Raw genomic sequence first — 26,503 nt, forward strand, 5'->3', positions numbered from 1 at the left:
AAGTAAAAGAAAGGTATAAAGCTCATATATAGAATATAGATTGTGATCCAAATTATGTAAAAAGACTGCTAAAAACATAAAATGGTAACCATGATGATCTCTGCAGGTTAGATTATGTTTGAGTTTTATGTTCTTTCTCATTATACCTTTAAAATATTCTAAATTAAGCATCTGTGACTTCTATTTACCAAAAAAATCATTAATATTTTGAAAGATCAAGTCTGATGTGATATCACTGCCCAGGTCTCTGGAGATTTCACAAGTTCTTATTTGTCATTCAACTCTGCTCTCCTTGTGTGTGAATTTGGAAGGGATGAGTTGTAAGTCCACAGGTGATAAGGAATAAGGCAGCTGCCTTCACAGAGAATATAGTAAGACACATCTTACTACAGATATTAGTCAGCACTCACCCTCAGCTACATGCTTCTTCTCCTTCCTTCCTTCCTTCCTTCCTTCCTTCCTTCCTTCCTTCCTTCCTTCCTTCCTTTTTTCCACAGAATACAAAAATGACAGTAACATCTTCACCAACAGTATTAGCAGCAAGACCACCACCATGCATTGACTATTGTGTGCCAGATCCTGGACTAAAACATGACCTACTGTCTTATTTAATCTTTAAAACAACTCCTTTACCAGTGAGAAATCTGAGTTTAGCAAAGTTGAGTAATGAGGTGGGTATATCTTAATCTGGATAAATTTGCCCAGGGAAAGAAGGGAGGAGATGCCCCAGGGAACCTTCTGCCTCTTCTGCTGGTGGGGCTCTCTGGGCCGTGTGGCTTTGGTGGCTGAGACTGGAGAAGCTGGCTGGGAGAGTCGCGTTACCATGGGGGCATCTGTGATTCTTTCTGACCAAGAGAGCAACCCATTTGCTTTAATCATGTAGGTTTATATGGAGAGATTTTAGTGATATGACAGGTATGTCACTTACGGGAAGTAAGAGGTGGAATGTTCCAGAATCAGGAACTTGGGTTCCTAGGTGGCCCTCAGCTGCGTGCGCCTTGCACTCACCCTTGACTGCTGTTCCCCTGACTCTGGTGACTTCCACAGCTTGAGATGCCAAGCATTGTTCAGGCCAATGGCTCCTGCGCAGGATTTGGTGGGACCCTGGAAAATTGGGTCCTTTCCTACGGCTTGCCTGGAACATGGCAGCAGTAGGTTGGGCATTACTGGGGCCGTCCTCCACTCTGCTGGTGGAGGGGGCCCAGCAGTGAGACAGGAATGCTTGTTGGTCAAATGGATTGTTTGGAGCTGATGTTGTGAGGATACTGAGTATCTCAAACAAGTATAGCTCACCTATTATCATGTAGACATGTCATTACATAATTATTACTTATTACCTGTTCTACTAATATATAGAAAAATGTAAACTCTGTATAAAACATTGTTTTTAATAAAACAAAGCCAGTTTATTCATTAAGTTACCAGTACCAAATATAACTTGTTCATTTATTCTGAAATGGTCGCTTCAGTCTTGAGGACTGGTCTGCCTCAAGCCATAGCCTGGGAGGATGATCCAATGGAGCCTTAAAAGCTCAAGGGTGGATTCCTCTTCCTGGGTCAGAGTTGGTCACATGCTCTTGAGGTCCTTGAAGACTACGTGAGCTGCATTGCGTCCAGCGGCTCCCATGACACCTCCTCCTGGAAGGGAATCTCCAGTGAACCAAAGCTGAGCTCAACACCCTCTAGGGAACAGGCAGGGGCAGAACTGACAGAAAGGCCAGTGACCAAGCAGAACAGAATGTTCGAGGGAGGTGCTTGGGCTGTGGGCAACAGAGCCACCTGGGTCCACTATGAAGACAAATCTGAGCTCCCCTCCAGGCTTCCTGCCTCAGAGCTCTTAGGGGGAGGCCAGGCACACAGTCCAGCAAATGCCCCCTCTCAGTATGAGCTGATGAGCTAGATGGTGAGATGCTCAGCACGCGCAACTAAGACATGAGACCGAGGGCTTGAGGGGAAAGATAAGGAAGTCCAGAGTCTTTCTGGGAAGCTGAGGGCCACACAGCTTTGAGAAAGTGTCAAATGAAACGGCAGCCTTGCGAGGTCAGTTAGGCTTGGGATAGGTGCAGGGAAGGATTTTAAAATCGAGTAACTTTACTGATTCTTATTGAGCTAAAACATGGAGGAGGGATTCAGAGACATGGGTCTCACAATCCCAAACTAGAATTCGGAGAGATGTCTCTGGGACATATCATCAAACCTCATGAGGAGGTGGCGGGAGCTAACCTGTGGGCTGTGGCTGCCGTTTGTTTCCCCAAGTGCTGAGACTTCTGAATATGGGGCATGGTTTGTTCTCATAGGAGTTCCGTGCTCCCCTCCCTCCCTCCCCGCTTTCCTCATTGTTTATCCTGTTTCCCTGTCTGCAAGCCTCCGATGTCCGGCCAGCCCTCGCTGGCTCCATAAGGCAGTGGGACCGAGGGTCACTCACCAGGATGGGCCCCACTTCCGCAGAGATACAGGCCCTGGAGAGGGCAGCGGTAGCTGGAGTGCAGAGGCACAGGGCGGGCGAAGTAGAGCTGGTCCAGGGCCATGGCACAATGGAATATGTTCTGTGGGAGGCAGGGCCAAGGCTGTTAATATGGCAGTGTTATGGTCTTCACCGCCTCTGTGGCCTTCTCCCCCTCCCCTGTTCTCTGAGGAAGGGTCTTCTCCTTCCGGGATGTTTTCTTGGTTTTCATGATCAGAAAGGGTAGGGGAAGATTGAGAATAGGCCCACGTCCTAGGGCTAGGGGTGAAGTTTTCCAGAGGCATTTTTTCAGGAAGAAAGAAAGGTAGCGAGTGTTTTCAGAGTGTGAGGAGACTGAATGGGAAAGAAAAGAGAGATTCTCAAGGTTTTGCTGTGGTCCGTGAATCCCATTCACTCTATTTAAGCGATAGAGGAATTGGACTCATTTTGGCTGCTGGCACATGTTTCTTTGGCCAAGACACCCATCTGCGCCTGGGCCCCGTGGGTCCAAGCTCCAGCAGAATCACAGCAAATGGCAGACAAAGGCCGCTGGGATCCGAGCCCAGATGTCCTCCATGGGCCCGGGTCAGATCAACCGAGAAGGGAGGCAGCGTGGACATGGGGCAGAAGACCAGCATCTGCTGGACGCCACCACGGAGATGTCCTTGCAGCCAAACCTCTCAGCACGTCCGCAACCCGAGCTCGTGCTCATCCCTCGCGTCTGTGGTCTCTCACCTCCCTGACTCAGTGGCCGACTCCACCGTCCCCTCCTCGGCCTCCAGGCTGGACCCTTCACATCGTTCCCACCCTGGCCTCTGCATTCAGTGTTACCAAGACTTGTCACTTCTGCCCATCCCAGGCCTTGCACATCCATCCATTCTTTTTCCTCCTTTACTCTATATCTGGGCCGGCGAGGTCCATTAAAAAATTAACACAAGTCACATATATAATTCTTATTTTCTAGTAGCCACATTGAAATTGAAAGAGACTAGTGAAATTAGTGTCAACATATTTCATTTAATCCAGTAGATTTAAAACATTATTGTTTCAACATGTTAATATGAAGATTATTAATGAGACATTCTCCATTTTTTTTGTCTTTGCAATCTGTATGCATCTTACACTTGCAGCACATCTCATTCTGGCCTAGACATGTTCAAGTGATCGATGTCCACATGAGCCTTGTGGCTGCTGTATAGGAATTGGCCTCCTAACTGGCCTCCGTGCCTCCAATCTCAGTGAGTGTTTGAAACATTGAATAGAAGTCTGAGGACATGCTGCCTTGGGATGGAAGCTCCCTCTGAAGGAAGTCAGACGGCGAGGGCTAACACGGACATCCACGCAGAAGGGCCACAGTCCTGGCAACGCAGCCTCCCCTGTCTGTGTCTCCTAATTCCTCCCCCACGCCCCAGATCTGATCACTTCTCTGTCTCCTCTCCGCCGTGGTCTCTGCCACTTCCCTCTCTTCTGGTGAAGGCCGAGTGTGGAGGGAGCGCCAGGGAGGGGGTGCAGAGAGAAGAAGGGAGCCCGGGCTTATACTCACCCCTCCAGGAAGCCCAAAGATTCTCTCCAAATCTGGTGGTGTGAGAACGTCCCTGCCTACCACGGAGCCCTTGAAGCCAGGGGCATAGGCCTCGATGCAATCAAACACTGGGTGCCAGACAGCAGGAAAATGGGATGGCATTGGGAGAAAGGAGGTGTTATGGTTGTATAGCTTGGCAGGTTTACTAAAATTTATTAAACCATATACTTAAAATGGGTTTATTTTAGCATATACGAATTATATCTCAATTAGCAAAACACAAAAATGGTCCACAGGCAAATAAATAATTCAGGCCTATGGATCTCAGGGTAGTCCAGCTCCCCACTCATTCCCAACTCCTTACCCCAACTCTAAACGCAAAGTTACTTGTCTCCCCTTGACTATGAGAAGCTTTCTCCACCTCACTGCTTTGCTCAAGCTGTTTCTTTGCTTAGAATGCCCTTTGCAGCCTGGCCAACTCCTATTCATCCTTTAAAACCCAGCTCAAATGTCCCCTCCTTTGGAAAGCTTTCCTTGTCTCTCTGGCTCACGGCTTCCTCCTTTGATTCACACAGTAGCTTGTACTGTAAGGTTGGTTTTCTTATGACTTAACCACTAGACTATGAGCAATTTGAGGGCAGGAACTGTGTCTTTTTCACTTCCTTAGCCCGGTGCCTGAACCCAGCTGACATTCAGTATATTGACTTCGGTTCCTTTGGTTACTTCTCTCCACTTGGGACAGAACCTGAAGGGGTTCATTCTGAATGGGGCGGCTAGGAGAGGGGTCTATCCAGGCCACATGGCCAGCTGTCACTCTGGAGACAGGACAGTCTAGCCCTCCTTACCTTTGTCTGCATAAGTGTTTCTCTCCTGATCGTCCCAGACCTTGCCTCCAGCCAGTGTGTAGGGAGTGTACTGAGTGAAGAGGGAGACCACGTGACAGCCGGGAGGAGCCAGGGTGGGGTCCAGCGAGGAAGGGATGCAGAGCTCGATCATAGGCCTTTGCGATGGGGGAGGAGAGAGGGTCAGACCTGAAGAACAGTAGCTGCCCCAAGGGTAGGGGCGGGGGCTACTCTGAGATGATGAGGACAAAATGAAGGCCTGAGACAAGACAATGATGAGAAGGCCGGGCCAATTATCGCTGTAAAGCCATGAGGGTTGTTCACCTGCGTGGGTTCTGCGACCACCAGGACAGCCCAGGCTACTCCTGAGAAGCTGCTCCAGCCCCCAGGCCCCAGGATCTCTGGTCCTGCCCATCCTCCCTCTGAATGCGTGGCCATTCCCTGCCTCCATCCCCCATGCCACTCGTATCCTAATCAGGGTCCAGATAGCACGAATGAGTGAAGGGGCCAGGCTAAGACAGCAAGTCCTCAGGCGGCCAGATTTCAACCAAGCTTGCCCCTGCCTGATTACCTTCCCTGAGCAGAAAGGGTAAAACAGAGCTCCTGGGGCCGCCTGACACCCAACAGAACTAGGAACTGCCTCCTGTCCCTCCCTTGTTTACAACATCTGTTCTACTTAGAGCACGTTCTGCCCCTGATCTCCAAATATGACCATCCTTCAAGGACACATGAAATGCCCTTTCTCCCTGCATCCTGCAGCTGCAGTTTCCTTTGAGCTTGGATGTCCACTAGGCATCATCAAAGTAACTCGTCCAAACCCAAATGCCTGGTTTCCCCCCAAACCCGCTCCTCCCTACATGCACCATCTGCCCCCTTTCGATAAGGGAAACGCCGTGCTCTGGTGGCTCCTCTTATTCACTCACAGCCCACTTCCTGTCAATCGGCAATCCTGTCAATTTTGCCTTCAGATACCCATCTTTTCTGCTGCCCCCACCGTGGTCCAAGGCACCGTTCCCTCTCCTTTGGGTTCTGGAGTAGTAACCAATTGCAACACAGGCCCTTTTTCTCCACACAGCGGCTGGAGTTATCCTTTTAAAGTATAAGTCGGGCTTTGCACAGACTTCCCTGGAGTAAAAGCCAAGGATGGCCAACAAGGCCCTGCAGGACATGGCGGCTGCAGCTCTGACCCCTTTCTCGCTCTTCACTTCTAGGTTCTCTTTCTCCAACCACTCTGGCCTCAGCCCTGTGGCCTCAACACAGCAGCACACTCCTACCCCAGGGCCTTTGCACCTGACTTTCCCACTGTCTGAATGTTCTTCCTCAGATATCCACAAGACCTGTATTCTCACTTCCTTCAGGTCTCTGCTCAAACATCATGTTATCAGAGAAGGCTTTCCTTACCTCCTCATACAGACCAGCAAACCCTTCCTTCCCCTGACCTATTTTTCTCCATATCATCAGTGCATGTTGGTCGACTGTTTTGTCTCCCACCATAGAAGGTCAATGATCTGATGGCAGAGGCTGTGTTGACTCTGCTTGCTGCTTTGTGACCAGGTCCCTGAATTAGAATAGAGGCCCCAAAATATTTATGAATGGATAAGTGGACTTTGCCCTCTACCCTTCTTTCAGGGCATACATCCTCTTTACCTCTCGATGTGAACATTCGTGTGCATGTCTTAGGATAAACTCTGTCTGTTTCATGTCTGGTTCCCAATTCCCCTAATCTGCACCTATACAGAGCCTGGCAAGAATAGGTTTTCAACAAGTTTTGGTGGACAACTGACAGTATGGAAAGATGCTCACTCCTGCAACATCCCTGCCTATTCCCACAGGATAGGGATGCGGCTGCAGCTGGAGGTGGGAAACGCTTTTAGAAGTTTCGCATGAACCCAGCTGCTCAGAGATGAGTGAGACTGTAGAATCAGGTTAGTATGTGCCTTCTGACAAGCTGCTGAATCAGATAATCTCTTTCTCTCCCAGAAATCTTTTCCTCCAGTTCTTCCCAAATGCCAGCACTATTCTCTCTGCAGTCCTTTGCCCCTTCTGTTAATCTGTGACACTTGGATGAACATGTCCTACTCTTCACCACTTAACCTTTTCTGGCCCAGAGATTTCTTGTCTGGGATGCATTTCCTGGCCTTGGAAACTAAGCATAGATCTAGGCAGATATCCACATCATCATAAATGTTTAACCAGGAGGAAGAGGCGATTCCTGCTGTGTCTGGACAGTCGACCCCTTCTGCCAAGGTCCATGTGTAGAAATATTCCAGGGATGCAAAGCTCAGGGTCCACCCACCTGTGGGAAGGCCGGCCATCCATGGCATCTTCAAAAGCCTGATGGAGGAGGTCGGTGTCTTCACAGTTCAGGTGAATGGAACACTGGTGGTGGGGCAGTGGCTGGCCTTTGGGAGCACCGGGGGCTGCCAGGAAGTCCGGAAGCCTGTCAACAGCCACTGAGTGACCAAAGAGGAGGGTCAGGGCCCAAAGGCCTGTGTCCTCAGCCCTCTCCCACCCAGGAGTTCTCCTTCTCTACCATCACCCTGCTCACCCAAGTGGTGGACTGGGAAGAGAAAATATGAAAAAGTGTTTCAACTTCAAACTGAGGGGCAGGCTGGAGGTTGGGGGTAGAGATGACGATGTAGGTCAGTTTTCCCCAGACCTGGAGATTGCTCACTCAGGTGACGTCAAAAGAGACAGCTCTGCAGTGTGGTGTGCCACTTACCATTGATCTTGGTGATGGGTGACCGAGTGTCCAGCTGAGAGATTCTCTCCGTGAACTCTTTAGGAAGCCACTTCTGGAAGGAGAAGTTTCCATGAAAGCCCCGAGGATGGCCAAGGCCCCCAAGGGGCTGCTTTCTTCCTTTGCTCAGACCAGTCCCTTGACCTCTACTTCCAGAAATCCTCTCCATCCTTCAGAGCTCAGCCAAACCACCTCCTCTGTGAAGCCCTCCTGGACCCGCTCCTGCTCAATGCCAGCCACTTTTTCTGCGCTCTGTCGGCAGTCCTGACTATAACTGGCCCACACCAGCTCCTCCATGGGATATGGCCAGTGGTCTGCAGTCCTTTTTTTCTACTCTGGTCTGTAAGCTCTTGGAAATTTTGATGATCTTAGAATTGTCTCAACAAGATGCTTTTGAACTAGTCTTTGTTAAATTTTATTAGTGGAATCACTCAGAAAAGTGTTGTTTGTACCTAAGAATAGTTCCAAGAATGGCTGGGAACTCCATGTTCATTCACATATTATCATATCTTTTGAGAGACAGGGAAGTTGTGGTCAATTACAAAAAATTGCCCCAAATTCTGCTCCTCCCTATATACATGCCCCTTTAACGCCCTCTTACTCTAATTCTGGGCTTGGCCATGAGACAAGGCCAATGTTAGTAAACAGGATGTAAATAGAAGCTTGAAAAGTATTTGGATGATTGAGCTTGCTTGCTTTTGCCCTTCGCCAGATGCTGAGAATATGCTAGAGAATGAAAGACACATGGAACAGAGATGAGTCACCCTGGTCATTCCCGCAGAAACGGTCCCAGACTAGCCACAGCCTGCTGGCCCCTGGCACATGAGGGAGCCCAGCCAAGAGCAGCAGGACCCATGAGTTGACTCGCAGCTGGTGGCCAGTGCATGAGTGAGCCCCGATCAGCTGAACTCAGCCAAGATCAACTGAATTCTCCAGCTCTGTGTGCTGAATTAGTATCTCTTGTTAGTGCCCAGAAGTCATGTGGTTGTTTGTTATGCAGAATTCTTATAGAAATAGATAATTGGCATTGACAGTGGAGTTAGAGTTGGTTAAAAGGGAGAAATCAGGATAGCAGGAGAGTTGTATAAATAACTCTGGATTCAAAGTCAGACCTGGGTTCCAGCTCTGGTTCTGCCGATTGCCAGCTGCATGGCCTAGGGCATCTACCCACTCTAGACTTTTCTCCTTACCTGTGCGGCTTCTTCCCTGTTCATTACCTGCCTATTAGGTAAGAAGGAGAAGGAGTGGCTTCACCCATGTCGGGAGACTTGGCACTTGCATCTCCCACCTTGATGCAGTCTGGCCTCTATTGATCACCCCCATTTTCTAGCCCCAGTCTCAGCAGACATCTCAGCCTCCAGCCCCAGGGCCTCACCTGTGGCGTCAGCGTCAGGAAGGTGATCTGCGGTGACGCGTTGGACAGCACCACTTTGCTCCTCACCTCTGTGCCATCTTGCAGCACGACTCCTTGAACTCGTCCTCCACTGCTCACCTGTACCTTAGCCACTGTCTAGAGCCCATCGGAATGAGGCCCCAGAAACCCCAGGAAGGAAAATGCAGGGTGGGTCTTGGGAAGTTCCACTGTCTGCATTGCTCCTAGGCATGCACGACTTCATCCCAAATCCACCCTGCCAAGCTTTGCAGCTCCTCGGTGAAGCCTCAGCCCACTCCCGCTAATGGGAAGGCTCAGCCCAAATGTGGGTTAATGGTGGTGAATTCAAAGGAGACCTGAGTCCACAGAAAAATGGGGACCTGATTGATAGCTGTTCAGTCACAAACAGGCTGCATAACCTGAGCCCCTTGACTCCGAGCCCCACCTTGTCCATCAGTAAAACAAAGGACCTTCCAAATCTGAGATTTTGTTCTATTCTGGGATCTTAACCAATAATCAGGGTATGGGGTACAGGGGCCATTCACCTTTTCGGTGAAGATACTTGCTCCATGCGCAGTGGCTGAGCTCGCGATGGCATCAGAGAGGGCACCCATGCCACCCTGGACGTAGCCCCAGGCCCCCTGCATTCCCTCCAGGCCCCCCATCACGTGATGTAGCAGCACATACCTGAGGACAGATCTCAGAATCAGTGGCTGGAATTTAATCAGTGGAATTTAATCTCCCCAGAGGTTTACATGCAAATGTTCCATCCCATCTTACATCTTTTGCCTTTCCCTGCCCCTCCAGCCCATTTACGCTGGCCTTTAAATGAGCTTAGGCTTTTTGTAAGAGTCCTTTGCTTCCCCAACCTATATTCTCTCCCCATGCAAACATGTCTGCTAGCAACAACACGATGGTGATGCCCCAAACCACAGTTCCAGCTCTTTCCAGAGCTCCAGCCTGTATGCCCTGCTACCCACAGATACCTCCATTTGGATGGTTTCTTGACAAGCATCTTAAATGCCTTCCTTTTCCCTATTCCCCAACCTATTTCCTCTTCAGTCTTCACCAGCCCAGAAAATGGCACCTTCAGTTTCCCACAGAAACCTGGGTGTCAATCTTGCCTCCTACGTCCAATCAAGTGCTGTCGACTGTGCCTCTTAAAGAACTTTCCAACTCCCCTGCTCCCTGCTGCCTCTTCTCTCTCTTTTCTTCCTTGAACAGCTACAGTAATGTCTTCCTAATTGGATCACCTTCTTCCAGTCTTTCTTCCCTGAAGACCTTTCTCCATGCAGAACCTGGAGCCTGATCTCCAGCTACGCTCCTGTTGCTTCTCTCCTTTCAAGCCTTCACTGGCTCATTGTTGCTCTTGGGGGAAATGGCCAGTCTCTGGACATGGCCCCCAGAGCTCCTGCCTGCTCGTCCCTCAGCCTCATCCCTCACCGTGCTCCCACGCCTACAAAAGCTAACCTCTTTCAGTTCTCTGCATGGGCCATGTGGTTTCTCAACCCCTGGCATTTGCACATTTCAGCAGCCTGGAACCCCCTTCCTCCTTTCTCTTTTGCTTAGCTGATTCCTCCTGTCCTTAGTCTCAGATTAAACATCTCTTCCTCATGGAGGGTCCTCTGGCCCGAGACCACATTGTTTCCCTGCTTTATTTCCCTGATCATAACTCACGGCACTCCACTCTCATGACTTGTTTCATATCGACCTCTCCCACAGGAGTTCAGCTCCATTCACTGCGGTAGCCCCAGCACCTAGCACGGGCAAGTGCTCCATCAATAGTTTTGAGAATTAATGAAGAAATAAGTTACTTAAAGGCACATTTTACAACCTGGGCATTAGCTAAGCCTCCCGGAGACCCACAGAGAAAAGAATAGGAGGCCCCAGCTGGAAGATCCAAATTGGCCGTTTGATCACAGAGCTTGGCCGAGGCGTGGCAACTGCTGCCAAACCCCCTTTTCCGTGGCCCTGGGGAATTTGGGGCTGGCTTAATGTGTGTTGCAAACCCCTTCCAAAGGGTGTTCTCATCTCTTGAGAGAAAAGCCACATTGACAGCTTTTAGCTGCATCTTCTGGAGCATTGGACATGGCCCAGCACTTGGCAGCATCCTCTGTCCCAACACACGCACGCACGCGCACACACACACACACACCCTTGATTCTTGCTCCTACAGGGGCTCACTAAGCCATACCACAACTGCAGACTTCACTGTGTCTGACTGCCCCCTCCCGGATCAGGCTGTCAGCACACCCCCACTTGCAAAGGGGAAGGCAGCTTCCTACCCTCACAAAGGTGTCTCTGTGTAAGGGTGTTCTGGAACCCAGGGAAAGAATCAGTGGGAGAAGGAGGGGCCATGGGGCTTCATGGGAGGGGAAGAGACAGGAAGAGAAGTGAGCCAGACAGAGAAGAGGAGAAAGAGAGTAAGATAGAGATCTTCATGTCGAGATCTCACAGTGGGAAGTGGGAGTCTTTGAAGTAGTAGAAAGTAGTGGCTACAAAAGAAGATTTTTGAGGGGGATGGTGGTCAAACAACTTGGGTTGCAAATCAAATCAGCCACTTACTAGCTGTGTGACTTTGGGCAAGATACTTCCCTCCTCTGAACCACGGCTCCCAGACGTTACCTTGACGGGTATATGAATTGTGCAGGAAGTTCTCGGCTTCATGCCTGGCTGGCTGGGTGAGCTCAGTGAATGACACCTGTTACTGCTCTCACTGAGGAGTTTGCTCCACTCCTGCCACCCCACTTTGCCTCCCGACTCACCCACTCCCCGGAGTGCGGGGACTTGTCATGGCTCCAATCACAGCATCTGTTGCTAAAGTGGCTTTTAGAGGTTCAGACTCAAACCACTGATCCAGCACCTGGGACAGCAAAATGGCAGGGAGAAGGGCTTAGGGGCCTTGTGAAGAGAGACCTCCTCCGCCTCACTGTGAGGCCCAGCCTGGGGCTGGGGAGCCCCTTACCTTGGTTATTGGAGCTGTGAGGACCTGGTAATACTGAGGCAGCTGGACTCCCAGCATGCGACCTGAAAGAGAAGATTCATAAAACATAAACTGAGACAGGCAAGAAGGAAAAGCTCTGATCTGTAACGTAACATCTCTGCATCGGTTTCTTTACCTGTAAAATGGGAGTAATATTTCACACTCCCAAGAGCTCTTGTGAAGATTAAATGAGGTATGTAAAGCATTTGCAAGTTCATAGGCACTTAACACATTTTAGTTCTTAGCATTATTTTTGGAAACAAAATTTAATTTGTTCCATATTCCTTAACTTTAAACTCTGTAAGGCCTGTGACCTGGTAGGTAGCTGGCTTGATTAGTCCACTCCTCTGATACTGATTCAGACTATCTCAGACAGGAACCAGGCAGTAACACCTTGAGGGCAGGGGCCGTGATCTCTGGCCATTGTGGCCCCAGTGCTAGTTTAGTGTCTGGCACATAGCAGGTCCTCCATAAACGTGCATGAATGTTTACTGCACAAGGCTCTCTGGACTGGTAGTCTGAGAGCCCCTGTCCACTTTCGGCATGTGTGACAGATTCTACTGACTCCAGTCCTTCGCCCCTCTCCATATCCACACACTTTGTCAAGTACCTGCAGTGCCACCCACCTTAGTGGGGATGACCTGCCCTGCTCCTGAATTATGAACTCATTCACATGATTTTCTTGGCCAGTGGAATGTTTGCAGACGTGATGCAAACAGAGGCTTGAAACTGGCCTGCACATCTGGGCTTGCCCACTGTGCTTCTGCTGTTGATGTCAGAAGGCCACGCCTGGACTAGCCTGAAGCCAAGAGGAGGATGAGACACACCTGGAGCAGAGCTGCCCTAGCCAATGTGCCCCAGCCACACACACGTGCGTGAGACCAGACCTGATCAGCCGAGCCCAGCTGAGATCAGCTGGACCACGCAGATTCATGAGGAATAAATTTTTATGTTTACGTGCCACCGGAGTTTTATTGTTGTTTGTTATGCAGCAATTTTGTGACCATTGCTAACTGGTTCAGTATTTGTCTAGAACCTAGAGGGTAAACTGGTCTTTACACCCTAGAGGGGTGGTAGAAAAGAATAGTATGCTTGGGGAGACTGCCTTTCTCATACCTATGGCAGAAATCAAAAATCGACCACAGAATTTTTTCTTGCCGAGTTCAAATTTAGTATCCTTTTCGTATGGGGCACCTCTTCAAATTCTCTTGGCATCCACCTCGCATTCTAGCTGTGCCTATGGCGATGAGCTCCACGTAGGCTTTGATCAGCTTCGCACAGTGAAACTGACATCTCACCTCACACCTGCCAGATGTGCCTCTTTATTTCTTCCCTGGGGCTTCCCTGGCACTGTGACAGGACACCCACAAAACCACCTGGCACCCATGGATACACAGCCCCATATGGGATTTAATGTCACGGGGCGCGCTTTGACCAATGGAGGACAGAAGGCGATGGATAAATGTTCCCCCTCTCCTCTCCTGGGGACGGTCCTCATGTCCACTTCATAATGCTTCCACGGGGTCCTCACAGGCTCGGCACCTTGTCACTTGTGCAGTGGCCAGCACAGCAGGACACCTTGGTATGAACTCTCCCTCTCTGCAGCTTCACTCCTCCTTTCCCTGGGCCACCCTTCAAAATGAACGACTTGCACATAAGCGTTTGTGTCAGGCTCTGGTTTTAGGGCGCGCCAGGCTAAGTGCTTCTTGTGACCGTGCTCCAGACAGCCCCTATCAATGGATAGCGGCTGGCAGGCTGCCTCGGAAGGTCAGGCTATGCTCAGGCATTGAGAAAATAGGCTCAACTCTGTGAAGGTCACGCACGATGCCCTGAGGCCAGCACTTTGGACTTACCTGCCTGCAGCAGGGGCTTGAGGGTGGAGAGCGCCTGGAGCCTTTGTAGCAGGGAGCCCTGCCTTAAGGCTTCCATGTCCACAGGGGCTGAGTCCAGCAGAGGGTTAATGGCTAATGCCAAGCGATTCATGAAGGCCTCATATTTGGGAAAGGCCTGGAACAGAGCACCGAGTCAAGGCCCCGTTGCCTAGAACCCCACGAAGACATTGCCCCCATGCTCGGCCCTCCGTGCCACCCCACGTGGCCTGCTGTGTCTCAGCTGAGGCTCCATGGTTCCTCAGGACTCATGCCCAGCCGTGGCTCTGTGTGGCTGTGCTGAGTTACTCCCAGTCCTAGGTCTGCGTGCTGATGTCAACACTAGGGGAGGTCAGAGAGTCTGCGCAGTGGGAGAGGCACCGGGCGGTGGCGGGGAAAACTGGTTGAATCTGGCCAAGAACAGTGGTCAGCCACGGAAAATCGGCACGTGTCCTAGGATGTGCTGTGATAAACCAAAAACCATTCACGAGTTTCTTCTTTCTGTCCTGTCTGTCTACATATTACCGATAAAAGAAAGATCTGTTTCCTTGTGTTTCAGCATGCTAACTGTTCCTCCCTGGTCTTCGAATCTCTAAGTAGAAACTGAAGCCTGCATCCCTTCACCGCACAAGCTCCCATGACGGAATTCATTTTGACAGCCTGGTTAGGACACCCACCCCTCCTTCACCGGATGGGCGACAGGAGCAGGGATGAATGCCTGTGCTACGGGAGGCCTTATTCTGATTTTCAGCCCAGAGTTTTAAGTTTTTGGTTCATCTAGACTCATGGATATACCCATGGAATTTTAATAACTGTTACATAAACGTTCTGTGCCGAAGTACATTTGAGAAGTCTTGATAAAAATGAAGTTAAACAGGTTTCTCTGCAGCAGGCCTTTAATATGACAACATGTAAAGACAAAACAAGAATTCATGTTCTTTACTTTCCGCAATGGGATGTGGCCTCTGCCTCCTGTTCCTAGCATTCCAGCCAACAGCCACTGTCTTACAGGACCAGCGACCCAGCCTTGTTCCGAATCTTCTCTAGTGCATCTAAGATAGGCAGGGTTTGGAGAAGAGGGTGTAAGCAGTGGTCCCCAACAAAAGAATCACTTTTTTAAAAAAGCAAAGCTCTCAAGGTGATTCTGACTGTCATCCAGGTTTGGATACTGCTAGCTGAGGAGAAACACTGCGTATCTGTGGTTCTCTCGGTCTCACCCAAAACTAGAGTAACACAACAAAAAAGCAAAACGCATTATTATATTAGGTTCTTCTTATAAAAATGTCTCCACCAACAAATGAATTAATGCTATGCCTTCAGCTTATACGTAGGCATAGTACAAAAAATAGCCATTCAAAGAATCTTTTCATATCTGCAAAACCAGTCACACCAAGCCCACGACACTCAATAATGTGTAAAGTTACCCAACGAATTACTTAGAATGCAATCTCAAGAAAAAAAAAATGTGCATCTCCATCGGATGTGGGCACCTTCTTTCACTAGACCTGCATACCATCATGGGCAAGCTCTTTCCGTAGGCTGTCAGGGAAATCGATGCCAAACTGAATGAATAATTATTATGACTCTTTTGTCCTAAATTCCTGATCCAGTTCATTCTATCCTTAATTGTCTCTGATCTGCTTTTTATCTTTCTTTTTGGCCTTTACGTGCTTTAATACTGATAACCACTTAGAGTTCCGTCTGAAAGCAGGACAGATAGAAAGTACAGAGAGCATAAGTACATAGCAATGGATTCCCTTTTGATATTCAGTAGCTGGTCACCCAAATGGTGGCCTCATATTAAACACACACAGGTTTGAGGGGTTTTGGTGTCTGCTGGTCTTAATCACTGACTTCCATCTCCTCTTCATAGTGCCCAAGATCAAAGGCTAGCACAGGTAGGAGCCCTGCTAGGGCAGGGGGCAGGGTGGCCTGTCAAAGCCTCTGTGGCCTTCAGACACGTGCTCTAGGACAATGCCAACCAGGCCCATTTCCTTTCAAGAGCCTCCTCCAAAAGGAGATCAATCGCTAGTTAGTTTCCCTACCTGAGCATCCTTCCGTGAGAACTGGGCGATCTGCTTCTGGTTTTCTGCCATGTTTGTGCCTAAGAGAAGGGACCTGGGCGCCTTGTTCCTTGTGCCTTCTTCCAGCATGGGGGTAAAGGAGTAGGGGTTTCGAAGATGAAGCCTCAGCCCGTGTTTCTGCAGAACACAGACAGCACAAGCAACAATCGAAGAGATCTGTGGCCTCTGCCCTTGGCCCCTCTCTGATTGTATTTTTGACTGTTTAGGTACCTCTGTGCAGGTTACTAAAGCCCCGATTCTTATTTTTTAATATAAGTGTATAAAAAGCTCTTTTCCCCCAGCACCGTATGACAGATCATATCACACCACACCAAACCATACCACGCCAAGCTGTGTCATGCCATGCCACACCAAACTACGCCATGCCTCACCATGCCATACTGTGATACCATGCCACACCCCCACCACACCACACCACGCCACACGGCACCATGCCACCCCGTGTTATACCACAGCATGCTACACCACACCACGCTGCCCTGTGCCAGGAACCGTATGAAGGTTTACATAGTGGTTACTTCACAACTCGATAAATATATCATCCTCATTGCACAAATACAGTAACAGAAGCTCGGAGAAGTTAAATAACTTGTCCAAAATCACATTGGGAGGTGGATCTGAGTTTCAAAACCACATATATGTGATGCCAAAGCCTGGGCTCTCAGCACTGGTCTATAACTGCCCCCACGCCAGAAATAAGTAATTAAAATTTAGAAAGATGCAATAAAGCAATGGCTATGTCAAAATCCATACTCGCAAAGTAGAAAAATTACTCACATCAAAAATTTTTATTTACTTTGTAGACTCATTTACTCCAGGGTCACCTTAAACGGAAGCTCCTTTGACGCATTTAAAATATAATTTGATTTACAAATATTTGAGTAGTATATAGAACTTGCCAAGAGTACATCTCTCTCTCTCTTTTTTTTAAAAGAGAATAACCATGTGAAAAGTTGTATTCTGTGATTCTTAGTTTTCAGAAGCTAGGTTTTTCAAAAGGAGGGTCTACTCCCATCCCCACCCCCCTACATTCTATTCTGCCACTGTGCAAACTGGTGCCTTTGCAAACTGCCTTCAGCTATAGTCTGGTGCAGACTGAAAACCAGAGACTCATTCCCAAGCCTGGTTGGTGACAGGCTCTTCCTCTCTTCTCTCTGTCTCTATCTTTGTCTCTCTTTGTCTATTCTTTGAGCCCCTGACTTAGGGCTCAAAAGAGTAATTTCTCGAGTGTGTTTCTGTAATTATCTGGTTCAGAGAACTCATCTACATGAACCAGTGGCCAAAGAGCTGTGAACAGTGGTTCAACATCTGATGAATTTCAAACTTTCAATTTAAAGTTGGTGCTAAAGTGCATAGCAGCTTCGTGTACAGATGGCCCAGAGGCCCCTTTTCTCTGAGTGGTGGATGACAGAGGTGACAAGCAGGTAGAAGCTAAGCGGGCTCCAGGAATGTGGTGACTGGGTTGACAAAGGAGGCAGTAAAGGGTGAAAGGAATTTGAAAGGGTACGGGGAAGAGTTTGGCAAGCTTGTGGACCAAGGTTAAGGTCACTAAGAGAAGTCAACAGGCGCAGACAGAGCATTCTCAGGATCTCCTCAAAACAGCCCAGGAGCCAGAAAAGATGAAAGTCTCTCCAACTTACTGCTGAGGCTGCCAAGAATGGTAACAGGGTCTAAAGTTTAATCGGACTCATGTCCTAAGGCAGCTTTGTAAACTCAGAGGCATAAGGGTTCAGGCGGCTTCTCTGCCATGGCCAGGCAGGACACCGGGAAGTGATGGGGCAGCGGCGGGACCCTCGTCCCATGTAGGGGATCAGATCGCGCTGCATGTAGGAATAGGGGCCTGATGATGACAAAGCTTGTCCGTCAAAAGAAATCCAATTTTTATGTGAAATTTCCCAATTTTTAAGACACGAAGGTGGGCTAGGCAAAACCCATGTGTGAGAATGTACCAAGGAGACCGCGCGAGACAGACGAACCCTCGGACGGAAGAGCGACCACAGGCACACAAGTAGTAAGAGGCTTCGCCCCAGGGCAGGGAGCTGGAGCTGCCCCCCCCCACCCGCCCCACACCATCCGGCCACAGACAGGAGAGCTCTACCTTCAGCTCCAGGTCGCTGTAAATCTGTGGCCTCAGCAGGCTGAGAAGGTAGGATGCTCGGGAAAACTTAAACCCTGAAACCGAAAAAGACAAAGATAGTCACCAGTGGTCACCCCCTGCCACCCCCACACCACCTCTCAGGGCTCACCTGGGATGATCTCCTCAGTGACAGCTGCTCCCCCGATCACATGGCGTCTCTCGAAGACAGCTGTGTTCACCCCTAGTCTCTGCAGGTAGGCGGCCTGTGGCGGGGAGGGGCACACGGGGCCCTCCCTTTATCCCCAGGCCAACCTGCAGTCTCAGGCTCCTCACTCCAGGGCCAGCATGCCACACCTCGGCTCCTGCTGTTCCCCGCTCCGGGAATGCTGTTCTCCCTGCTTCCTAAAGCCACACTTTCCCAATTGTCTTCTGAGACTGAACATGGCTGTTCCTGCCCTTCCACTTCCCAGCTGAAGGTGACCATCCTTCCTGCCAGGCCCAGGTGACTCTGTGAACTCAGGCCCATCCCTTCCAGGCCGGGGCGGGCCTCATCCCTCTTCACAAGCCCTGAGAGGCAGCATAGTGAGCTTGCCTATGCGCACGGAGCTAGACTGCTGGCTTCTGTTCCTCGTTCTCTGTCTTGGCGCCTGCTCCACCTGGCCTCTGTGCCCCCATGTGCGAAAATAGGGCTGAAGATAATAATATCCACTTTGCCTACTTTGCAGGGCTGCTGTGAGCTGGCTCTCCAGCACACGGAACATGCTCGATAACTGAAGCTATGGTCATAACACAGTTTTATTTGGGGGAACAAATGATGCAGGAGTTTTACTATGGTTTTTCTCTAGCGCTTAGTGGGAAATCAACAAATATTTTTTGAATTAAACTAGCCTTGAGTCTACGGATCTAAGATGCTGGTCCTCCCAACCACCACCACCACCACCAAGGTAACATCGGGGATGGCGCAGTTCAGAACTTAGACTTTTAAAAAAGTTCACATGGCAACTACTACGTGCCAGACACCAGAGTGGATCATCTCATTTAATTGACCCCAGCACCCTTGAGGTAGGCACTACAATTCTTCCCATTTCACAGATGAGGAAACTGAAGCTCAGTGAGGTAAATAGTCTCCTCAGACACACAGAGCTGATGAGTAGAGGTGTTGGGAATTAAATCCAGATGGTCTGAACCCAGAGTCTCTACTCCTGACATATCCCGATGAGAAAGAAAAACAAGCAACCCCGACACTGGGAAGCTGGCCTGGCCCTCGGAGGTGAGCTGTGTTACTCTCCTGTTAGAATGAGCACCTCGGACCAGGGGTGTCTGAGAACATCTAGACTGGAACAGAACAAGCCTCCTTCACAATTTTGTCTAAGCACAAATAAAAACAGAACCTTTGGGCCACCAGCAAAATACCGAACGCTCCCCCTCTGGGCTTCTTCGCCAGCTGCCACTCTCCTCACACCAGGCCCCCCTCCCTCTGGACGAGATTTATCAAGATGCCCAGGAACAGGGTTGTGCCACTTCCTGACAGTGTCCAGTCCAGAGCAAACCCTTCCTGCTTCCTCAGACTCTCCCTCAAATTATCCAACCAAAGCGAAAATCTGAGAATCGGTTCCTCCTCACACCCTCTCACTGAGCCACCCCAGGGTTCCCATGGTGTGCATTCTCTATGTTGCGAGGAGCCGCCACCCAAATTGATTAGGAGGTGACCACGTGGGCCTCCTTTGTGTGACGCGTCCCCATTTGTGTGATGCTGCATGTGCCAGAACCGCGAAGCACATCTCCTGTTCCCTTCCCAACAGCTCTGAGGATGGGCGTCTGTAGTCGGATTTTACTGTGGCTCAGAGAGCCTAAGTGACTTGCCTTACCCCTCATAGACAGAGCTGGGAGACAAACCCAGGTTTATATTAATATTAAACTGATGTTTTAATTACCAATGGGTTGAGTTACTAAATATCTCCTTGCAAAATGTTCAAGAAAAATTGGTAAATCAGGGAAAGTATTCAGATTTAACACATCTCATAGTTTCCTGACATTGCTAAATCCCATATATTGGTATTCTAGAGCTGCCACTGCTTCAGGAAGATGTTCCGTGTTTGTCTTGTGACCCGAACACCCTCAACATGCCCTATGGCCTCCTGGGGGTGCAGGGACTCGGGTTTGAGAAATACAGCCTTGGGGTAACCTGGCCCAGCTCAGATTCAGATCTCCTCTGCTGGACTGGCTTCCTCACTGTCTCCAGGGTCCACGGGGGGCTGCGTAGCTGCTGTGCTCTCCATGTTAGTATATGGCCTAGACCCATCTGGGAGCACCAGGCTCTACACACAAGCATTGCCTGTAATCTGGGATCATAGGGCCCCGCCCAGCTCCAGTTACCTGAACCCCAGGCTCCAACATGTCTTCCAGGCTATGCCAGTTATACGCTTCTCCACCTTTTCATCATCCCACCTCTGAAAGTTTCCTGACTCTCCCAAGGTCCTGAGGGAAGTCCATGTGCATTAAGGACATCCTCCTTAACTGCTGCTAATGTCCATTTGACCCAGCCACTCATCAGCACCAGGGAGAGGGGACTAGCCTGGCTTTCCTTCTTTCCTGTGGCTCCTGAGAGCCACATACCCAGGGGCCAGTGAAGTGGGGCAGGGGGGAGGTACTCACAGCCACCAGCCCATTGTGACCTGCAACGAGACAGAGGAGAGGGGAGGGAAGTAACACGGGTCAGTGGGAAGACAGACATTTTCCTTGAGGACTGTGGCCACCCATCATGTCACCAGGCCTGTGAAGATCTTGGAGAGGTAGCAGAAACTTGGGGGATCCCTAAAATCTGTACCTGGATATTGGAACAGCATCTAGCTCGATGCTATAAAATACCTGGTCTGCGTAGAGTCAGAAAACCTTTGTTTTTACCCTGTCATGAAAAATGTCCTGTCATCCTGACTAGGTCAGAGGCTCATGCTGGACTGAGGGGGAAGGAAAAAATCCATGGTCATCAGACCAAAGCCGTCCATGAAGCCTCGTATTGCTGAGCTTTCGTCACTGGGGGAAGAGCAGGTGACTGTCAGAGGAAGAGTCGGTTTACTCGGCGAGGAGGAGAAGGGAAGCAGGGCTGGAGCGCGGAAGTACCAGACGTGCCGGGAGAGCTGGTGTGCTGACGTCTAGCACAAAATCACTGGCCGCCCAGGCGAACTGGCGGTGTGGACAGTCGCCGTCAAGCTTGGCTTGTTTCGCCAAATGTGGTTCATAGTAGAGCCCCAGAAGGCTTTAGGCACACGGGTTTGTTTTTCTCAATCTTCAGTATTCTCAAAATAGAAACTGTTCAAAATGAAGTAATTAAACAGATACAGCTTCCATGAGTGATAGAGTGGCCAGTATGCTTCAGGGGTATTAGCCGATTGGGCCAACTTACCTATTTTACACATAAAGTTTCTCTCCAGAAATTGTAGGGGGGCTGCCCCCAGGATAAGAGCCCCGAACTTGGCTTGAGATCCCATGTTCCACGCCAAGCCCACTGGTAGTGAGTGAGTGCCTCAGCAGCTTTGAGAAGCTTCAGGATCACCTGAGAACTCATGTAAACACCCAGATTCCCAGACCCCTCCCCAGAGACTACTCTGCAGGCTGGGGGCAGGGCCTGGAATGCGATTTCTCATAAGCAGCTGGGTCATTCTGATGCAGGTGGTCTCAGACACACACACGCCGTGCACACGGGCGCTGGGGCTAAGCGGCATCCTCTTTCCTCACTCTCAGGATAAGGTGCAGCTGCTGATGGAGAGTCTCCTTGGGCAGAGAACGTGCCCTCGTCATTTTCAGGGAGGGGAGTCCAGCACTGTCTGGACCACTTGGTGACAGAAGGTTGCTCCGTGCCTTCAAAGATGTCAGAAGATGACTATGTTTTCTGAGCAGCAACCTGAACCCAGTGTTGACTCAGATAAAATGCTCAACGATAATTTCACAAACATTCATAAACAGGGGAGCAGCAGTGACCCACGTGATGGATTTCTTCACAGCTGAACTGATTTTGTTTTAAAATTTCCACATAGAAACTGCCAGAATTTTAGAGATGACTGAGCCAATTTCTCATCCCTTAAAAGACTCTCTACCATGAGGTTTTCAAACCTCTGTCACCATGATCCACGGGGAAAAAAATGTATTTTACACTGTGACTTGGCACCGCCTCCCCTCACACACACACATAAAAGCGTAGTTCACAGACACAAAAAATTTCAGGAATATTAACCCTTATCATGTGATAATCAGGTGATGATCTATTTGATTATACTTCATTTTTTAAAAATGCTGGTGGGTACACTATTATTACGTATTTTTGAAAATTATCTTAATATTAATATTGCTGGGTGGGATTCATGGATGGATTGCAATCTGCTGTTTGAAAAGCCCTGCTCTCAAATACATACAACTTAAAGGCCCACCATGTTGGGCTCAACTTGGCTTCTGCTATTCACCAGGCATGACCCTGGGAAGTCACTTAAACCAGCCAGGAGCCTTAAGTTTCCTCATATGTAAAACAGAGAGGATGCTGGGACCTCTCAGTGTTGCAGAGAGAATGACTGATAATATATGTAAAGCTCTGACCCTTAGCAGACACTGAATAAATGGTAGCTATTTGTCCTTTAATTAGTGCTGATTATAAATCTTGGAAAACTAATAAAGGCTTCCAGGCAACTGGGTTCCAGTTCAATTATCACACATAAGTCCACACATGCACAAATACATCTCAAATGACAAAGGTCAAGGATACAATATCCCAGGACCCTTCTCCCTCCACCACTCCCCCACCCCTAGTCCTGGCTGAGCCCTTCTGTGGCTTCTGGTGACCTCCCTTTGCCCCTTGAAGGGACCTTAAGCTAATCTCCAGGCCTGACTCCTGGGATCCTTAGGGAGCTGGCACACTGGGCTCTGCAGGGAAGCTGCTCTGAACGTGGCATCTTGACTGTGGGCTACAGCATTGGATCCACTCAGAGTGTTGGTTAGATGTGCTGAGCTCCAGAGTCACCTTCAATCCTCAGAGTCTGGATCACCAGGAAGTGCATTTGAAAGAGCTCCTGGGTCATTCTTAGGCACATTGAGTCAGATAACTAAATCATGGTTATCTTCAAGGCGGCTTCCAGGTACTGGTGTTACTTCAGGGATACAGAGATAAGACCAAGAGTCAACCTCCCTACCAGGAGACAGCAGGGGTGAGCTGCCCCAAGAAAAAGGTGGGTGGGGGTTCTATGAGGCTGAGAGGGCCAGGTGCTCCCATTTACTGAGCTGTCAGGGGGTCCGGAGCAGGCTTCCCCAGCCCAGGTCACGTGCAAGCTGTTGTCAAACACAGCCATTGTTAAAAATTAAAGCGTATAAACTTACAATGAAATAAGTTATATTAAAAAATAAAGGTAATAAATACTCGAAACTTGCTGCTTTCTAATTATTTTACTCCATTACTATTATCTATGCCCTGGCAGTTATTTTTCTCTACGTAACCTTTCGGATGCCGTTCTGTGTAATGATGCACTGCTGTCTCTCCCAAATTCACATTCAGTGACGTTAGGGCAGGAGTATTCACACCATGGAAATCAGCGTTACACATCAGGGCTTGATTTATTACTCTGCTGATTGTTATACTTAAGAGAGTGATGGAGAAAATGCTAATATGCAGGTTAAACTCAACAGTGTGTTGCATTTGTAGCTGCTACGTTGTGACATTTTCATTCTACTCTTTAAAGTGAATGAACATCTGAAACAACATTCCTTTTGGAACCATCCTCATTTGTCGCTTGCAACCATAGGTTGGCTACTGAGTTTGACAAAAATCAGAAATTTGGTGAGAATCAACTACTCGGAATTTAGAGTATTGTTATTTTATCTGTAAAACTGTGTGCTACACTTCTTTCATTTCAGCATTTCTAACAAATTGATGTACATGTGTATATACGCACACATTTTCCCCTGGAAGGGTGGCTTGAATATTTATTGGCACAAAAATAAAGAGGACAAAAACAAAGAAATGCCAAAACATGATGCACCTTTAAAGCTGTATGATGAGCATGTTCTTTTTTTGGGTCCTGTCATTGTCTCTCTGTATAAACCCAGCTGGAAATAATGTCAAGAGCTGAGCTTTGGGCCCTTTTGAGCGTGACTGGAAGGCCCTGAGAGAAGGCAGCCTCACAGTCACCTTGGAGAGCAGCAAAATGTGGCAGACGTGCTGGGCAGTGGGGACTGTCACCCTCTGCAGACATGCACTACGATCTCTGGGACTTGTTTTTACTTTTTCCTAACTCTCCTTTATGAAATGACTCGTTTCTTTTGGGGGGTGGGTGGCCTTAGTGTTGAAGTGGTGGTGACCAGAAATCAGGGCACTTGGGGGGGGCTGGATTTCATAGGTCTGTTGTCCCAGGGCTCTTTCTTTTCAACTCTTACGAATGTGGTGGCAACCAGCTAATCGCAGGAGATACATGGAAACCCTGAGATCACCTAGTCCTCCCTGGTCATTTTAGATGGGAAGACCCAAGCCCAGAGAGGGCAGGAAGCTGCCCCAGACCACAGAGCAGGCGACAGCAGAGCCATCCCCAGAACTCCAGTGCCTATTCGCAGACTGGTGGGTGGGCTTTCCACCACAGTACCTGCTCCTGCCCCACCTCCTGCCCACCTTGTGCCAAGAGAAGAGGGAGGGGAGGGGCTCGGGAAGGGGTTCCTCCAGGCGTCTGGGCAGGGCTGCCCTCCCAGCCCACAGCTCTGGCTCATCCTGACTTACCTGCTCCTATCACCACTGCATCGTACTCAGGTTTCAGGCGTCCCTTGGCTTCCCAGTGAACTCGTCTCCAGGCAGGGCAGCGAGAGGCTCTCGTGGCCCTGCCGAGACCTCGGCCACTTGCAGCCATTTCCGCCAAGTACTAGGCCAGGAATTTGCTTGCAATCAGCTTTTCGTGTGTCCTCAAGCAGGGGGAGGAGCAGGGAGAAAGCAGGAAGAGAGGAGGAGCTGCAGTCCAGTTGCCTTACTTGGCCTCAGGCCACACCAAACAGAGGACACTGACCTGCACACTCCGCCGCATGGAGTCCCTGCAGAACAGGGTTGAAGGAGGTTGCCTGTTAACCCAGCTGAAGCTGTGTTGCCTCCAGGCCTTTGGATACTCATCTCCAGGCTAATAATTCTCTGACCCCACGTGTCAGGAGCTGTGCAGCCTCTCATGTCAGCCCCAGAATTCCCATTGTGCAGACGGGGCCACTGAGGCTCGGAGGAGGGGAGCGTAAGCAGCGAATGCTCTGGGGAAGCTGGAACAGGGTGCCGAAGGTCCTCTTCTCCCTGTGCTGCCCTGCTTCTCACTAAGGAATCACGTGCCCGCCATGTGCGGGAGTGGGGCTCCCGAGTAAAGGAGACCCGGGCCTGACTGCTCCATGCCCCGTACTGCCAGCTGATACAGCGCTGAACTGCTCTACACCCACGGCAGGCTCAGGGAGCCTGCTGGCTGAGCGTCCTCTTAGCACCACTGTGACCAGGGCCTCAGAAAAACTGCAGAGAGGCCCACGTCTCTCACTGGGCCCTAGAGAGCCATGCGTTCTCTCCCTGATGCTTAAATGCCGTGAGCTGACGAGGCCGCTGCACTAGCCAGAAGGGCTAGGAGGCCAGTTTGCTCATCTGCAGTTCTTGAGGTTCACCTTTTTCTTGCGAAGGCCTTAGACATTTCTCTTGTCTTTTGGCACCTTTCCTGTTTTCCAAGTTTCTTTAAGGACTAAAGATCTGTAAATATCTTCAAGGTAAAGTGCTTTCTTACTGTCCTCTGGCCTGTCTTGAACTAGGAACCCCTTTGTTTTCTGCCTATTAGTTTCCAGGCCATTCCCCTAGTAGGAAAAAATGCACCCCGGGAGTTGGGGTGTCTGTACTGCTCTGACATCTGTCAGCGTCCTAGAAAGCTGTTAGAAACACATCTCAAAACTGGGAGAAAATGTGGAAAAGGTGTTTCTGAGCGAGAGGGTTTTCTGGAGACCCTTCTCTCAACTCAGACCCCCCTCCACATGCCACGGAAGGGCCCCACTGCCCGCAAATTTCTGCTAACATCCCTCTCAGGATGTTCACTCTGGTGCTATTGTTATATTGAAAAACTTGGGGTTTTGGTTAAACTGGACAGACATGTCATGTCATGCAGCTGCTAAAAATTAAGCAACAACAGTTGGGACCCGAAGCAGCGGGGGCGGGGGGGGGGGGGCTTCCAGACTTGAGTCTCTCCCCTCCATGCTCTTCTGTATTTTCCACAGTTGATATTTTAAGTTTCTGTCCACAAAATCATGGCATTAAGAAAGAATGCCGTCCTCTCAGGTGGCTGTCCGTCACTGCCGCCTTCTGATGACTTCTGCCCAAGGTGTAGTTCTAGTTCCTTCAACACCTGAAACCTTTAGGCTGCTCCCTTAATGGGAAAGGACAGTCTTGGCACGAATTCTGGCTCCAGACTGAAGACAGAAAGCCTGGCTGCCGTCTGCATGGCAGGCATGAGTCCTCGGCTCTACTCTGCTGGGTCCTGACTTCTGCCATGCCGCTCGTTCCCGCTCCATCTGGTCTCCTGTCCTTGTGCCTGCTCTAGGG

General features: G+C 49.6%; 1 protein-coding gene across 3 annotated transcripts; it reads right to left on the reverse strand.

The window, feature by feature from the left end:
* Positions 1–1,368: 1,368 nt before the first annotated feature.
* Positions 1,369–26,058, reverse strand: PYROXD2 (pyridine nucleotide-disulphide oxidoreductase domain 2). Of its 3 annotated transcripts, XM_016164239.2 has the most exons (16): positions 24,680–26,055; positions 20,587–20,606; positions 18,101–18,194; positions 17,953–18,026; positions 15,816–15,971; positions 13,756–13,909; positions 11,885–11,946; positions 11,685–11,782; positions 9,465–9,606; positions 8,923–9,057; positions 7,530–7,602; positions 7,104–7,260; positions 4,811–4,965; positions 3,987–4,093; positions 2,426–2,546; positions 1,369–1,638 (listed from the first exon to the last, which is right to left on the reverse strand). In XM_016164239.2, exons 1-16 carry the CDS (start codon positions 24,804–24,806, stop codon positions 1,568–1,570), a joined length of 1,746 nt encoding a protein of 581 aa, XP_016019725.2. In that variant the 5' UTR covers positions 24,807–26,055; the 3' UTR covers positions 1,369–1,567. The 3 variants fall into 3 exon arrangements, with proteins under 3 accessions (XP_016019725.2, XP_036078339.1, XP_016019724.2); XM_036222446.1 differs by lacking the exons at positions 1,369–1,638; positions 2,426–2,546 and adding an exon at positions 3,180–3,345; XM_016164238.2 differs by lacking the exons at positions 1,369–1,638; positions 2,426–2,546 and having other exon boundaries at positions 3,441–4,093; positions 24,680–26,058.
* Positions 26,059–26,503: the final 445 nt, after the last annotated feature.

Source organism: Rousettus aegyptiacus, unplaced genomic scaffold (genome assembly GCF_014176215.1).
Source record: "Rousettus aegyptiacus isolate mRouAeg1 unplaced genomic scaffold, mRouAeg1.p scaffold_m13_p_6, whole genome shotgun sequence".
Lineage (NCBI taxonomy): Eukaryota > Metazoa > Chordata > Mammalia > Chiroptera > Pteropodidae > Rousettus > Rousettus aegyptiacus.

Bases quoted from the DNA above. Each gene is read 5' to 3' on its own strand.
- PYROXD2 (XM_016164238.2), bottom strand. From the start codon at position 24,806: ATGGCTGCAAGTGGCCGAGGTCTCGGCAGGGCCACGAGAGCCTCTCGC. The intron at 20,607-24,679 runs GTAAGTCAGGAT...GTCTCGTTGCAG, and splicing joins TGCAGTGGTGATAGGAGCAG to GTCACAATGGGCTGGTGGCT. The intron at 7,603-8,922 runs GTGAGGCCCTGG...TTCTCCTTCCAG, and splicing joins TCCTGACGCTGACGCCACAG to AAGTGGCTTCCTAAAGAGTT.